This window comes from Macaca nemestrina, chromosome 20 (genome assembly GCF_043159975.1).
Source record: "Macaca nemestrina isolate mMacNem1 chromosome 20, mMacNem.hap1, whole genome shotgun sequence".
Classification (NCBI taxonomy): domain Eukaryota; kingdom Metazoa; phylum Chordata; class Mammalia; order Primates; family Cercopithecidae; genus Macaca; species Macaca nemestrina.
Window position 1 is genome coordinate 2,738,044 of NC_092144.1, and position 16,031 is coordinate 2,754,074.

A 16,031-nucleotide genomic window follows, 5' to 3' on the forward strand; every position below is an offset into this window, starting at 1 on the left:
CAGTGTGTGGCCTGGACCGAGACCTGGACTGCTGGGGGCTTCCTGAGCAAGACCCACATCCCTGCAGTCAAAGCTGCCGCTTCTCAGACCAGGGAACTTCAGAGACCGACAGGGGCGCCATCCCCTCGCCACCGTCCTCTAGGAATCTGCGACAGAGCTTCAAACCCAGCATGGGGTCTCTGCCTCCCCAAAACACAAGGCAGGAGAGGCTTGTTCAGCGGGGAGGGGAGGGATGGGATGGACCCAGAGCGAAGGGAAGGCAGGGCAGGGTTGCAGGGAAAGAGAGAGGCTCACGTGACCCCGGAGCGTGGGGCCGTTGGCCACTGGGGATGGAATGGTTGGGGGCAGTACTTGGGCTTCCCTGGGCAGCGGACGGAGGCCAGGCTTGGCCCCCACATGCTGCGTGGCCCTGGGGCATAGGAGCTGTGCCTCTCTGGACCAAATTTTACCAGTTCAAGGGGCTCTAGGGTCCAGGGCTTTGACCTTCTTGGGGTCCTGTGTGATCCTCCAGGAGCTTAGCAAGGCTAAGAGTGGACAGTGGCTGCCCCGCTCTGTGCAGGCAGAAGGTGGCTTTGGCTCCATTGTGGACTCAGGCACAACCCCTTTCAGAGGAAAAGCCAGCCCGTCATCTTCCCGTTAACATACACAGGTCATTCTTTTTCCTTTTTTTTTAGAGACAGGGTCTCACACCGGGCGTGGTGGCTCACGTCTGTAATCCCAGCACTCTGGGAGGCCGAGGTGGGTGGATCACTTGAGGTCAGAGTTTGAGACCAGCCTGGCCAACATGATGAAAACCTGTCTCTACTAAAAATAGAAAAATTAGCTGGGGGTGGTGGTGCGTACCTGTAGTCTCAACTACTCAGGAGGCTGAGGCAGGAGAATCACTGGAACCCCGGAGGCAGAGGTTGCAGTGAGCCAAGATCATGCCACTGCACTCCAGTCTGGGTGACAGTGTGAGACTTTGACAAAAATTAAAATAAAAAATAGGCCGGGCACGGTGGCTCAGGCCTGTAATCCAGCACTTTGGGAGGCCGAGATGGGCGGATCACGAGGTCAGGAGATCGAGAGACGATCCCGGCTAACACGGTGAAACCCCGTCTCTACTAAAAAATACAAAAAAGTAGCCGGGCGAGGTGGCGGGCACCTGTAGTCCCAGCTACTCGGGAGGCTGAGGCAGGAGAATGGCGTAAACCCGGGATGCGGAGCTTGCAGTGAGCTGAGATCCGGCCACTGCACTCCAGCCTGGGTGACAGAGCAAGACTCCGTCTCAAAAAAAAAAAAATAAATAAATAAATAAAATAAAATAAAAAATAAAAGAGGGTCTTGTTCTGTCCCCAGGCTGCAGTGCAGTGGTGCAGTCATAGTTCACTGTAGCCTTGACCTGGGCTCAAGTGATCCTCCTGCCTCAAACCTCCCAAGTAGGTGGGACTGCAGGCAAATGCCACCATGCCTGACTACATTTTTAAAATATTTTTGTAGAGAGCAGATTTTGCTATGTTGCCCAGGCTGGTGTTGAACTCCTGGCCTCAAGCGATCCTCCCACCTCGGTCTCTGAACGTACTAGGAATACAGGCATGAGCCACTGTGCCCGGCCGGATTCGTTTCATTCAACTCTCGATTCAGTGAATACTTGAACTCTGTTGTGCCAGGTCCTGTGCCAGGCTCGGGGATGCAGGCGTGTGCTAGAGACGCTGGCCCGGACGCCACGGGGCTCGCAGTCCACCGCGGGAGATGGATAATAAGCCGTTAAGTGGATGGGCTGCCTTCAGATGGTGATCAGTGGATGGATACTGTTTTACAATTGAATCCACGCTGGAGCCTCCCTGAGGAGGGGCTTTGAGGGGTTTTTTTGTTGTTGTTGTTGTTTGTTTGTTTTTTTGAGACAGTCTTGCTCTGTCACACAGGCTGGAGTGCGGAGGCCCTATCTTGACTCATTGCAACCTTCATCTCCCGAGTCCAAGCGATTCTCCTGCTGCAGCCTCCCCTAGTAGCTGGGACTACAGGGGTGTGCCATCAAATTTTGTATTTTTAGTAGAAATGGGGTTTTGGCATATTGGCCAGGCTGGTCTCGAACTCCTAACCTCAGAAGATCTGTCCGCCTCGGCCTCCCAAAGTGCTGGGATTACGGGCATGACGCCACGCCCGGCCTGAGTCTCGCTGTCACCCAGGCTGGAGTGCAGTGACGTGTTCTCAGCTCACTGCAACTTCCTCCTCTTGGGTTCAAGCAATTCTCATGCCTCAGCCTCCCCGGTAGCTGGGACTACAGGCACCTGGCTAAATTTTTTATTTTTAGTAGAGACAGGGTTTCACTGTGTTGGCCAGGCTTGTCTCCAACTGCTGACCTCAGGTGATCCCCCTGTCTCGGCCTCCCAAAGTGTTGGGATGATGGGCGTGAGCCACCGTGCCCGGCCTGGAGGGGGCTTTTGAGTGAAATTGGGATGACAAGGATTATTATGTCATGTGGCAGTCTGGGGACAGTGATTCAGGCAGCAAGCACAGCGGGTGCAAAGGCCCTGGGGCAGGATCACGCCTGGCGTGTTGGAGGAACAGCGAGGAGGCCCGTGTGGCTGGAGCAGAGTGAACCAAGGGTTGGGGGGAGAGAGGAAGAAGGGGGAGAGGGAGGAGGAGGAGAGAGGAAGGAAGGGAGAGGGAGAAGGGAGAGAGGGAGGAAGGAGAGGGAGGAAGGGGAGAGGAGGAGAGAGGAGGGGAGGGAGAGGGAGGCGGGGAGAGAGGAGGAGAGGGAGGAGGGGAGAGGGAGAGGGAGGAGGGGGAGAGAGGAGGGAGAGGGAGGAGGGGGAAAGGGAGGAGGGGAGAAGGGAGGAGGGAGAGGGAGAGAGGGAGGAGTGGGGGAGGGAGAGGGGAGAGGGTGAGAGGGGGTGGGGAGAGGGAGGTGGGGGTGAGAGGAGGAGGGGGAGGAGGAGGAGGAGGGAGGAGGGGGGAGGAGGGAGGTGGGGGAGAGAGGAGGAGGGGAGAAGGAGGAGTGGCGAGGGAGGAAGCCGGGAGGTTTCAGGCCATGCAGGGCCTCCTGGGGGAAGGGGAGGCAAGGAGAGCAGAAATGGCGTCTGACCTTCACTGAATTTAGAAAGGTCACCTGTAGCCAGAGGACAGTTAGGAAAATGAAATGAGGCTGGGTGCAGGAGGGTATGCCTGTAATCCAGCACTTTGGAAGCTGAGCCAGGTGGATCACAAGGTCAAGGGATGGAAACCAGCCTGGCCAACATGGCGAAAACCCGTCTCTACTAAAAATACAAAAATTAGCTGGGCGTGGTGGCACATACCTGTAATCCCAGCTACTGGGGAGGCTGAGGCAGGAGAATCGCTTGAACCTGGGAGGCGGAGGTTGCAGTGAGCTGAGATCGTGCCACTGCACTCCAGCCTGGGTGACAGAGCGTGATTCTGTCTCAAAAAAAAAAAAAAAAAAAAAATGAAATGACATTAAGCTGCCCGTGTCGGGCATATGTGAGGCCTCTTTCCGGGGCTCCCTCGGTGCCCTCAGGCCTCACCTGCCCCCCTCAACCCTGGGCAGCAGTGAACGAGGAGGACACAGACGTCCCTCCAACAAGGACGTTGTGCCGTCTCCCACGACCCCAAAGAGGCCAGGTCCAGGGGCCGGGATCTCTTCCTGGAGGTCTTTTAAGTTGGTAAAACATCAGTTAATGTCCCTGGAAACCAACACGGTTTCTCTCCAGAGGTGCCGTCCACTCTGTGTATCTTTCTCATTTTTATATTTTTTGTAGAGATGGGGTCTTGCTATTTGCGTAGGCTGTCCTCGATCTCCCGGCTTGTTTTTATATTTTTGTAATTTTGTAGAGATAGGGTTTCTCTTTGTTGCCCAGGCTGATCTAGAACCAATGGGCTCAAGCGATTCTCCTGCCTCAGCCTCCTAAAGTACTGGGATTACAGGCGTGAGCCACCACGCCAGCCACCTGGCCAAATTAAGCGTTTTTAAAAGAGCTGATGTTATCAAGGAAAACATCAAATAGTACTGGTGCCTCTCACACCCATTAGGATGGCTACCATTAAAAGAAAAAAAAAAAAAAAAAAAAAAAAAGCCTGTAATCCAAGCACTTTGGGAGGCCTAGGCAAGTGGATCACTTGAGGTCAGAAGTTCGAGACCAGCCTGACCAACATGGTAAAACCCCGTCTCTACTAAAAATACAAAAATGAGCCAGCCATGGTGGCGCACACCGCACCTGTGATTCCAGTTACTCAGGAGGCTGAGGGCAGGAAAATCACTTGAACCCCAGAGGTGGAGGTTGCAGTGAGCCAAGATCGTGCCACTGCACTCCAGCCTGGGTGACAGAGCAAGACTCTGTCTCAAAACAAAAACGAAAACAAATTTTAAAATAGAATTGCCATAGGAGCCAGCCTTCCCACTCCTGGGTATATTCCCAACAAAGCGGAAGGCATGAGCTGCATCCTGCAAAATTCCGGGTGCCTCGACTTGCCCCTCTGAGAAATGGGGATGATAGTTCCTGCTGTGTGTATGGTAGACACCGTGCCTGGTACATGGCAAATGAACAGTCAGCGTCACCATGAGCAGGGACACAGAGAGATATTTGTACACCCATGTTCACAGCAGCACGACTCACAATAACCCAAAAGGTGGGAACTACCCAAGGGGCGGTGGACAGAAGAATGGATCAACACACTGTGGTCCATTCACACAGTGGAATAGTACTCAGCCATGAAAAGGAAGGGAATCATGTCACAGGCTGCAGTGTGGAGGCATCTTGTAGACCTCAGGCTCAGCGAGAGAAGCCAGACACAGAAAGACAAATCCTGTGTGAGTCCACTCCTAGGAGGTCCCTGGCGTCGTCAGATTCACAGAGATAGAAAGTAGGATGGGGGATGCCAGGGGCTGGGGAGGGAGATGGGGAGTAAGTGTTTCATAGACTCAAAAAGTTTCAGTTTGGGAAGATGAAAAAATTATGGAGAAGGTGGAGGTGATGGTTGCACAGCCACATGAATGTGCTTAATGCCGCTGAACTGTGTGTAGGTCAGGCCAGGCGCGGTGGCTCACGCCTGTAATTCCAGCACTTCGGGAGGCCAAAATGGATGCGCCTGAGGTCAGGAGTTCGAGACCAGCCTGGCCCACATGGCAAAACCCCGTCTCTACTAAGAACACAAAAATTAGCCAGACACAATGGTGGGCACCTGTAATCCCAGCTGTTTGGGAGGCTGAGGCGAGAATTGCTTGAACCCGGGAGGTGGAGGTTGCAGTGAGCTGAGATCGTGCCACTGCACTCCAGCCTGGGCGACAGAGCGAGACTCTGTCAAAAAAAAAAAAAAAAAAAAGGAAGCCAGGTGCAGTGGCTTATTTTTGTAATTCCAGCACTTTGGGAGGCTGAGGCAGGCAGACTGCTAGAGTTTAGGAGTTCAAAACCAGCCTAGGCAACATAGCAAGACCCCATCTCTACAAAAATAAAAGAATTAGACAGCATTGTGGCTCGAGCCTGTAGTCCCAGCTACTTGGGACGCTGAGGTGGGAGGATCACTTGAGCTCAGGAAGTTGAGATTTCAGTGAGCTGTGATTGTACCACTGCACTCCAGCCTGGGCAACAAAGCGAGACCTCATCTCAAAAGAATAAATGATTAAGTGTATTATTTTATGTGTATTTTATCACTGTTTTAAAAAGAAAAAATAATAAGCCAGGAGTGGTGACTCATGCCTATTATCCCAGCACTTTAGGAGGCTGAGGTGGGTGGATCATCTGAGGTCAGGAGTTCGAGACCAGCCTGGCCAATGTGGTGAAACCTCATCTCTACTAAAAATACAAAAATTAGCCAGGCATGGTGACGCACGCCTGTTGTCCCAACTACTCAAGAGGCTGAGGTGGGAGAAGAGCTTGAATCCAGGAGGCGGAGGTTGCAGTGAGCTGAGATGGCACCGCCACACTCCAGCCTGAGTGACAGAGTGAGACTCCGTCTCAAAAATAAAAAAAAAAAATAGCCCCCGGGGCCCACAGCTCTGGCAAAATTCGTGAAGGTAGAAAACATGAGCTGCATCCTGTGAAATCCCGGGTGCCTCGACTTGCCCCTCTGAGAAATGGGGATGACAGTTCCTGCTGTGTGTATAGAGGACACGGTGCCTTGTACATGGCAAGTGTCACCATGAACTGTACAGGCCTGGCGGGGGTTCATGTGCTGGCCAGCAAGGCAGAGACTCCGTGACGCCGCACGGCGTGGGTTTGAGACCAGGCAGCCGGTGAGCCCAGTTGGCTTTCAGAAGCTCTGAATTCCTTTGGGCACCGAAGAGAGAAGAATAAACTATGTTGGCTTCGATGCCCAAATCCTCCATCTGACAGCCGGGACTGCTAAATCAGCTCTGCTTCCCTTCCTGTTTTCAAGTTTTAGACTTTCTCGATTCCAAAGTGATTCACGGTTGTCGTGGGAAGACGAGAAAAATTCAAACGAAGAAGAAAGAAAAACCCAAGGAGAAGGAAGAAGAACAAAAGGCTTGCAGATTCCTTTCCTTTTTTTTTTTTTTTAGACGGAGTCTCGCTCTGTCACCCGGGCTGGAGTGCAGTGGCTGCATCTCAACTCACTGCAACCCTGCAACCTCCACCTCCCAGGTTCAAGCAATTCTCCTGCCTCAGCCTCCTGAGTAGCTGAGATTACAGGCACCCACCACCACGCCCAGCTAGTTTTTGTATTTTTGGTGGAGACAGGGTTTCACCATGTTGGCCAGGCTCATCTCAAACTCCCGACCTCAGGTGATCTGCCTGCCTCAGCCTCCCAAAGTGCTGGGATTACAGGTGTGAGCCACCGCACCCTGCCACTCCCACGCTCTTTACTCCTTAGTAACAGCCGTGGCACGGGCATCCTGCAGTGACCATCGCTCACCAGACTGCATCCACTAACAAGTCAGGGAGCTGGCCTGCGGTGTCCAAACGTACCCAGGCTCACGGCCTCGCTGTTCTCCGTGCTCACCCACCCCCTCAGCTCTGCGAGGGAGGAAATTCAGGAGGCAGAATGCTGGATTTAAGCACCCAGAAGTCAGACCCGAATTCAACTAGGCTCTTGTTTTGGGTGGAAGAAAGAGGAGGAAGAGGCTGAAAAAAGTACCTCTTTGGCTCCTAGGGGTTTGTGAGTTTTTCTTTTGATTTTCTTTTATTTTTGAGACAGAGTTTTGCTCTTGTTGCCCAGGCTGGAGTGCAATGGTACAGTTTTGACTTACTGTAGCCTGGACCTCCTTGGGCTCAAGCGATCCTCCCACCTCAGCCTCCCAAGTAGCTGGAACCACAGGTGCATGCCACCACACCCAGCTCATTTTTGTATTTTTTGTAGAGATGGAGTCTTGCTATGTTACAGCTCAGGCTAGTCTGGAACTCCTGGGCTCAAGCAATCCTCCCAGCTCGGCCTCCCAAAGTGCTGGGATTACAGCCATGATTTTTTTCTTTTTTTTTTTTTTTTGAGATGGAGTCTTGCTCTGTTGCCCAGGCTGGAGTACAGTGGCACAATCTTGGCTCACTGCAACCTCCGCCTCCCGGGTTCAAGCGATTCTCCTGCCTCAGCCTCCCGAGTAGCTGGGTCTACAGGCGCCCACCACCATGCCCAACTTTTTGTATTTTCAGTAGAGATGGGGTTTTACTGGCCAAGATGGTCTCAATCTCTTGCCCTCGTGATCTGCCTGCCTTGGCCTCCCAAAGTGCTGGGATTACAGGTGTGAGCCACCGCGCCTGGCCAAATTTTTTATTTTTAGTAGAGACGGGGTTCCACCATGTTGGCCAGGCTGGTCTCGAACTCCTGATCTCAAGTGACCCACCTCCCTTGGCTTCCCAAAGTGCTGGGATTACAGGCATGAGCCACTGCGCCCGGCCAGGCATGATTTTTAAAAATTCTTATTAAGGGCCGGGCACGGTGGCTCAAGCCTGTAATCCCAGCACTTTGGGAGGCCGAGGCGGGTGGATCACGAGGTCAGGAGATCGAGACTATCCTGGCTAACACGGTGAAACCCCGTCTCTACTAAAAATACAAAAAACTAGCCGGGCGTGGTGGCGGGCGCCTGTAGTCTCAGCTACTTGGGAGGCTGAGGCGGGAGAATGGCGTGAACCCGGGAGGCGGAGCTTGCAGTGAGCCGAGATCACGCCACTGCACTCCAGCCTGGGAGACACAGCGAGACTCCGTCTCAAAAAAAAAAAAAAAAAAAAAAAAAAAAAAAAAAAAAAAATTCTTATTAAGGACTCTCCCAGAACGCTGGAGGCTCATGGGGCTCTGAGCATCCTGCTTGAGTCTCCATGGAGACGAAGCCCGTGTCTCCTGGCCGACTCCACCAGCCCCAGTGCCACGCTGTGCCCGGCCAAGTCCCAGCTGAGTCTAAGCACCTGCATCTGTGCTGGGCCGAGTGGCAGGATGTTGTGGGAGGACCCCTGACCCCTTGCCCAGCTCTATTCCTCACCCAGTCCTGATGTTCTGTTCCATCTGGGGGCGGCCAGCAGGCTGCCAGTAATAGCAATAATAAATAGCCATTCTCTGAGTGCTAAGGAGCTCCCAGACTCTCTGCTAAGCCTGCATTTTAGCTCATGAATCCACACCAGACCGGGGCCTTCACCATATCCTCTTTTTCTTTTTTTCGAGATGGCATCTCACTTGGTGGTCCAGGCTGGCGTGTAGTGGCGCAATCTCGGCTCACTGCAACCTCCGTTTCCCGGGTTCAAGCGATTCTCCTGCCTCAGCCTCCCAAGTAGCTGGGATTACAGGTGCGCGCCACCATGCCCAGCTAATTTTGTATTTTTAGTAGAGACAGGGTTTTGCCATGTTGGCCAGGCTGGTCTTGAACTCCTGCCCTCAGATGATCTGCCTGCCTCAGCCTCCCCAAGGGCTGGAATTACAGGCATGAGCCACCGTGCCCAGCCCCTCTCCTCTCTCTTCAGACCTGCTTGGCAAGGAAACTGAGGCTCAGCTGCCTGGTGCGTGGGGAGATGGTATGGGATGGTGGGAGGTGTGTGTGCGCCAGAGTCTGGCTTCCCGGGTTCACATCCCAGCTCTCTTACCGTGTGGTCTTGCACCAGCCACTGGCGCGCTCTGCGCCTCAGTTCCTCGTCTAACGCGGGTGGACATTTCATACAAATGGTGTCACACACTCTGTAATCTTCCGTGTCTGACGTCTCTCACCAAGCATCATGTCCTCAAGGTGCACCTGCACTATGGCCTGGGTCAAAGCCTTATGTTTTTTTCATGGCTGAGTCATGTTCTATTGGCTGGAAGGACCACAAAATGTCCTCTAAAGCTGGGCGTGGTGGCCCACGCTTGTCATCCCAGCACTTTGAGAGGCTGAGGTGGGAGGATCGCTTGAGCTCAGAAGTTGGAGTCTAGCCTGGGCAACATAGCAAGACTCCATCTCTACAAAAAAATTTAAAAATTAGCCAGGCCTGGTGGCATGCCACATCTGTGGTCCCAGCTACTTGGGAGGCTAAGGCAGGAGGATCACTTGAGCCGAAGAGGTCAAGGCTGCAGTGAGCTATGATCATGCCACTGCACTCCAGCCTGGGTGACAGAGCGATACACTGCCTTATAAATAAATAAATAAAATTGTAAGTTAACCAGGCATGGTGGCGGGTGCCTGTCATCCGAGCTACTCAGGAGGCTGAGACACGAGAATCACTTGAACCCAGGAGGCGGAGGCTGCAGTGAGCCAAGATTGCACCATTGCACTTCAGCCTGGGCAACAGAGCAAGAGCCTGTCTCAAAAAATAAATAAAATAAAAATTAAAAATTAAATTTTAGGCTCGGTGCGGTGGCTCATCATGCCTGTAATCCCAGCACTTTGGGAAGCTGAGACGGGCACATCACTTGAGGTCAGGAGTTTGAGACCAGCCTGGCCAACATGGTGAAACCCCATCTCTACTCAAAAAACAAAAATGCGCCAGGTGTGGTGGCGCACGCCTGTAATCCCAGCTACACCGGAGACAGACAGGAGAATTACTTGAATCCGTGAGGCGGAGGTTGCAGTGAACCGAGATCACGCCACTGCACTCCAGCCTGGGTGACAGAGCGGGACTCTGTCTCATAAATAAATAAATAAATAAGTACGTTAATAAAATGTTACACTAGCTGGGCAGCTACTCAGGTGGCTGAGGCAGGAGAATCACTTGAACCTGGTAGGTGGAGGTTGCAGTGAGCCAAGATCACACCATTGCACTTCAGCCTGGGCGACAGAGAGACTCCATCCTGAAACAAAAGAAAAATGAAAATGAAAATAAAATTTTAAACGGGTATAACTCCATGGAGGGAAAAAGAAGGCTGAGAAAGGAGGTAATGGTGAGTGAGTGGTTTTAGATAAGGTAGATGGAGAAAGCGATGGGGAATTAAGGAATGAGCCACACATCATCTGGGGAGAGGGCATCCCAGGCAGCGGGCACAGCCCGTGCAAAGGCCCTGAGGCAGGACCGCACCTGACAAGTTAGAGGAACAGCGAGGAGGCCTGTGTAGCTGCAGCAGTGAGGAGGGGGAGAGAGGGAGCAGGGGAAGGTGGGGACGAGACAGAACAGGACACGCAGAGCCTTGCGGGCCTCAAGGAGGACTTGGGCTTTAATTTTAGGACGTCTTCGGGAAGTTTTTTTTTTTTTTTGGAGACAAGATTTCACTCTGTCGCCCAGACCAGTGGCAGTGGTGTGATCCTGGCTCACTGCAGTCTTAATCTCCCAGGGCTCAACCCATGCTTCCACCTCAGCCTCCGAGTAGCTGGGACCAAAAGTGCACACCAACCACCCCTGGCTAATGTTTTTTTTTTTGTTGTTGTTGTTGTCTGTTTTCCAGACAGAGTTTCACTCTTGTTGCCCAGGCTGGAGTGCAGTGGCGCAATCTCGGCTCACTGCAATCTCCACCTCTCAGGTTCAAGCAATTCTCCTGCCTCAGCCTCCTGAGTAGCTGGGATTACAGGCATGCACCACCACGCCCGGCTAATCTTGTGTTTTTAGTAGAGACAAGGTTTTCTCCATGTTGATTAGGCTAGGCTGATCTTGAACTCCTGACCTCAGGTGATCCCCCCGCTTCAGCCTCCCAAAGTGCTGGGATTACAGGTGTGAGTCATCATGCCTGGCCTGTTTCCTTATTTTTTGTAGCAATGGTGTCTCACTATGTTGCCCAGGATGGTCTCCAACTCCTGGGCTCAAGTGGTCCTCCTGACTCTGCTTCCCAAAGTGCTGGGATTACAGGTGTGAGCTACCACAGCCAGCACTTATTATTATTGTTAATACTATTGATGAGTTTCATACATAAAGGATCATGGGCACTTTAGAGCTGGGAGATACTTTCAGTATTTCTCCTATCCTGTCATTAGCAGTGAGAGCCAGCATCCCTTGTTGTTGATGGCATTATTGATGAGTTACATACTTCAAGGGCCAAGGACACTTTCTATGTGTAAGCACCGTATAGAATTGGAAATACTTTTAGCATTTCTCCTGTGCTGTCGTGATTAGTGGGAGCACTTTCCATCTTGCTCTTGATTCATTATTATTAGTGTTATTATTATTATTATTTTTTGAGACGGAGTTTCGTTCTTGTTGCCCAGGCTGGAGTGCAATGGCACAATCTTGGCTCACTGTAACCTCCACCTCCTGGGTTCAAGTGATTATCCTGCCTCCGCCTCCTGAGTGGCTGGGATTACAGGCACCTCCCACTGAGCCCAGCTAATTTTTGTATTCTTTATTAGAGACGGGATTTCACCATGTTAGCCAGGCTGGTCTCGAACTCCTGACCTCAAGTGAATCCACCCACCTCGGTCTCCCAAAGTGCTGGGATGACAGGCGTGAGCCACCGCGCCCAGCGATATTATTAGTGTTATTAATATTATTGATGAGTTACCTACTTTAAGGATCACGGGCGCGCTCTACGGGCAAGTCCCCTACAGAACCTCCAGCAACTTCTGACATTCTTCCTGCCGTTGCCCTCCACGGGAGCCGGCGGGGCCCCCTGGGAAGCCGGCTAAGGCTCGTCCCGCCCGCAGCTCCGCCCTCGCCCACCTGTAGGCGGGGCCCGGGGCCTGCCGGCCTCAGTTTCCCCGCGCGGCCCGGGGATGCGGGGAGGCGCCGGCTGCCCCGCGCGGCGCGGCCGCCAGGGGCCGCTGCGGAGCCGCCTTTGTGGTCCCGATGCCGGGGCGGGCGCGGGCGGGAGGAGGGCGCGGGGGCCCGGGAGGGAGGCGGGAGGCGCGGCCGCCGCTCCAGCTGCGAGTCCGCCCGCCGCCCGCCGCCGCCGCCGGCTCGGTCCCGCGCCCGCCATGGCCCGCCTGACGGAGAGCGAGGCGCGCCGGCAGCAGCAGCAGCTCCTGCAGCCGCGGCCCTCGCCCGTGGGCAGCAGCGGGCCCGAGCCCCCCGGGGGGCAGCCCGACGGCATGAAGGACCTGGACGCCATCAAGCTCTTCGTGGGCCAAATCCCGCGGCACCTGGACGAGAAGGACCTCAAGCCGCTCTTCGAGCAGTTCGGCCGCATCTACGAGCTCACGGTGCTCAAAGACCCCTACACGGGGATGCACAAAGGTGGGCGTCCGGCCCCCTCCCCCTCCCCCTCCCTCCGCCTCCCACCCCACCTTCCGGCATCTTCTCTCCCCCATCCCCATCCCTCCTCTGCTCACCTCCCTCCTCTGCCTGCCTCTGCCGGAGCATCGGTTCTTACCCCCTCCCTCCCACCCACCCCTCCTCCCCCCTCTGGGGGTGCAGCTGACAGATCCGAGCGGGCCCCCTCCCCTCCTCCGCCCCCTCTCCCTCCCTCCCCACCTTCCGGCATCTCCTCTCTCTCTCCCTCTCTCTCTCCCTCTCTCTCTCCTTTTCTCTTCTCTCCCATCTCCCTCGACCTCTCATCCTTCCCCCCACAGCACCCTCTCTCTCCCTCCCTCCCTCCCTCACCCTTCCATCCCCCAGACCCCCACCCCTTCCTCCCTCCCTCACCCCACTCTTTCCTGCCCATTTGCCAGGGGAGCCTCGGGAACGCCGGCACCCCTCCCTGCCCCCCCCCCATTCATTCAGCTTCCCCAGGCCCCGTCGGGGAAGTTTGCACCTGCGGACTCCATTGCTTTGGTTATTTTCACAAAGCCAGGCCGGCGGGGCAGGTCCGGCCGCGGGGGACACGGATGCCCAGGACCCCAGGCTAATCGGTAACTACAAAGGAAGACGGGTTGGGGGCGCCCGGCTCGGGGGGACGCGCCCGTCTCGCCTGCCTCGGGTGGCGGAGAGGCTCCCGTCTCTGCCCACCCCCTGGCCCCACCACCTCCGCGTGGATCAGCATTCTCTCCTCCATTTCTCTGCCCTCCCCCTCCCCCGCCTCCACCTTCGGCTCAAGTTGAAATTGGCCAAGCCTCTTAGCAATGTGTTGGGGTCTCAGGTCCAAGACAATGAGCTTGGACGTGTCCATCTGGGCAGAGCCCAAATTCTGGGGTGGACAGGGAGGAGGAGGGAGGCGTGGGCGGCCTCAGGCCTGTCTGCCTCCCTCCCACCGGATTCTCCCTCCGATGGCATCCTGGGTGGGGGTGTCCAGCAATTGTGTCCCCAGCCCTTGGTTCCCATCATGGGCCCAGCGTCTGAATTGGGGTGGCTTTGACAGCCTTTCCGTCAGGTGTTGGGGACTGGGGGTGGCACTTCAGAGGCTTTGTGCTGGACACCCCCGGCCTCCCCCACCCCATCCTCCAGGAAGACCCTGGAGAGGCCTTGGGGAAGGACTGGGCCGTGACCTATTTTAGACCCACTTTTTCCCCAGCGCTGCGTGCCCGGTAAGCAGGAAGGCATGTTTATTGAGTGAGTGAATGAATGAATGAATGAATGAATGAATGAATGGTGGGTTCAAGAAGGCCCTAGGGAGGGTCTGGTGAGATGGAGCCCAGGCCTGTCACTTCAGCTAGACCCTCCAGCTGGTTATTTTGAGGGAGAGGAAAGAAACCCCTCCCCATTCCCCATCTCTTTTCAAAACCAACCATCACACACACACACACACACACACACAGGGCCTGAAAAATCTAACTCCTCCGTGTGGCCTAGGAGGGCAGAGGGGCTCCCATGCGGTCCCCGTAAGTCAATCTCTGGAATCCAGAGGTGATAGGTGGGCTTTGCCCACATGCCCCCAACCCCTGGTACACCCAGAGCACCCATTTCTAGAAGGATTCCCGTGGGAATGGGGGAGTCCACGTGGCCCCCCAAACGGTTGCATTGAAAGGCCTCTGGTTGAGCTGTAGGTCGGAGAGACAGTTGGGGGTGCAGGGACTGGACAGTCCTGGTTGACTCTTCTTCATCTTTTTTTTTTTTTCTTCTTCTTATTTTTAAATCTCTGGGAATCCTGGGCACGGGAGAAGTGAGGGGTGAGGGAGGGGCTGGGGCTGGGTTTTCACCTGGTCCTCAGCCTCAGTTTCCCTGCTGTCAACAGAGCAGGACCATGACACATCCCCAGTTGTTTTGGAGAGTGTTGGGGTACCTTGGGGGTATTTCCCATCTGTGGGCTTTCCTTGGAGGGTGAGAATTGAAAAGCCATGTCCACGACAGCCAACAGTCACGCTCCACATTTTAGGGGTCCCAGGTCTGTCTGTGTGTCAGATACAGGGGCTTCACCTCGTATTGAAAATGGATCCAGCCCCCCAGTACCCTCAGGGCAGTCAATCCCCACCTGTGTGGGGCCTGGCTGGACTTTACCTGGTCTTTGCCCGTGGGTGCTTGGCACAAAGGGGTGGGGGGAATGGAGGAGGTGGTGGGGGGTGTCTTCACAATCAGCATCTGTGATCCAGGCTTGCGTTTGGGGCTCAGCTGTGTGACTTCTGGCTAGTGACTGCCCCTCTCTGGGCCTTGGCCAAAGGAAGGTGGAATGTTGAATGGAAAGTCAGGATTCTTGGGGAGAGGAGTGAGTTCAGACACCTGCCACCAACACTGACCTTATTAGGGCTGTTTCTGGGAGCCCTGGCGTGGTATAATGTGCCTGTTCAGAGCAGCAGGGCCGTGGGGTGTGGACCTCACGCCTGGAGAGAAATCCCTTTCCCCGGATGCCGGCGGGACCCGTGAGACTGGGCATAGGAGATCTGTAAGGAGCAGAGTGAGGTGGGATGAGAATGCCCTGGAGGGGCACCCGGCTCCTGACACAAACCTGGAGGGGGCACAGCTGGCACCACCTTCAGCCCTCCCTTGGCGTCCAGGCCGCAGGGGCTTGATTTTCCCACGGAAGGCATCGCCATGGAGGTGGGCTCCAAGCGACAGCACATTTCTGGGAAACTGAGGGCTGGAGAGACATATCCTGGGTCCCACACCTACCAGAGCTAGACCCCCATTACCCCCATGCCTTCCTTCCAGGCCAGGGGGAGCAGCCGTGCCTATATCGGTGTGACATTAAGGGTGACAGGTTCCCCGAAGCCGAGATTCAGCCCCTCAAGATAGTGCTGGGGACAGAGGGGCCTGTGACACCTGACAGCCACAGCTGGCCTGGCCGAAGGTGGCCTGGGGGCAGTCAGATTCCTAGAGGCCGTGCTGAGACCAGAGAAAGGCAGGAGGCCTCATCCAGGAGCCCAGGAGCGGGGCAGGGGTAGGGGGAGAGGGATGCATCAAGGTGGTCCCCCGAAAGAGGGCAGGCCCCGGGTCGCTGGGTTTGTTTTTAATAGAGAGAGAGGAGAGAGAGAGAAATATGCAGGGAAAGAGAGATGGAGAGACCCACAGAGAGACAGAGACGGAGAGACACAGACAGGCTGGGGGCTGCAGAGAGATGGAGGCCCACAGGAAGACCACAAGCCTTCTCTTGCCAGAACTTCCCATCCAGAGAGAGGGGACCTCCCCCAGGAAGGACCCCCACCCCAGGCCAGGGGCTCAGGCCAGGAACTGGAGGCTGGGATTGGGGCTCCCGCTGGCCCCCCCTGCAGTTCTCTGCCCCAGGGACCCTCCCTCCAAGTCAGGCACCTCTGGAGCTGCGGCTTCCCCTGTGTAGGGATGGTGGCTGCCTGGGTGCCCACCCTGCCAGGGGAAGGTGCCCACAGTGGTGCTGGTCCGCCGCTGCCACTGGGCCCCCGTTTATGGTAATCGCATATACATTTGCATGTTAATGACAATATTTGTCTTAAAGCGGAGGTT

The 16,031-nt window shown here is 55.1% G+C and overlaps 1 protein-coding gene across 5 annotated transcripts in view; it reads left to right on the forward strand.

Moving 5' to 3' along the window:
- The first annotated feature begins 12,144 nt into the window (after nt 1–12,144).
- LOC105485614 (CUGBP Elav-like family member 5) overlaps nt 12,145–16,031 on the forward strand; it is a 76,749-nt gene continuing 72,862 nt past the window's right edge. For 2 of the 5 annotated variants that reach the window (XM_011747954.2, XM_071087143.1), the window contains exon 1: nt 12,145–12,479. In XM_011747954.2, coding sequence (XP_011746256.1) covers nt 12,221–12,479 — 259 coding nt within the window. In that variant the 5' untranslated portion in view covers nt 12,145–12,220. Of the gene's footprint in view, nt 12,480–12,895; nt 13,094–16,031 lie in introns of those variants that run through there. The other 3 variants (XM_011747959.2, XM_011747956.2, XM_071087149.1) reach the window with 3 other exon arrangements.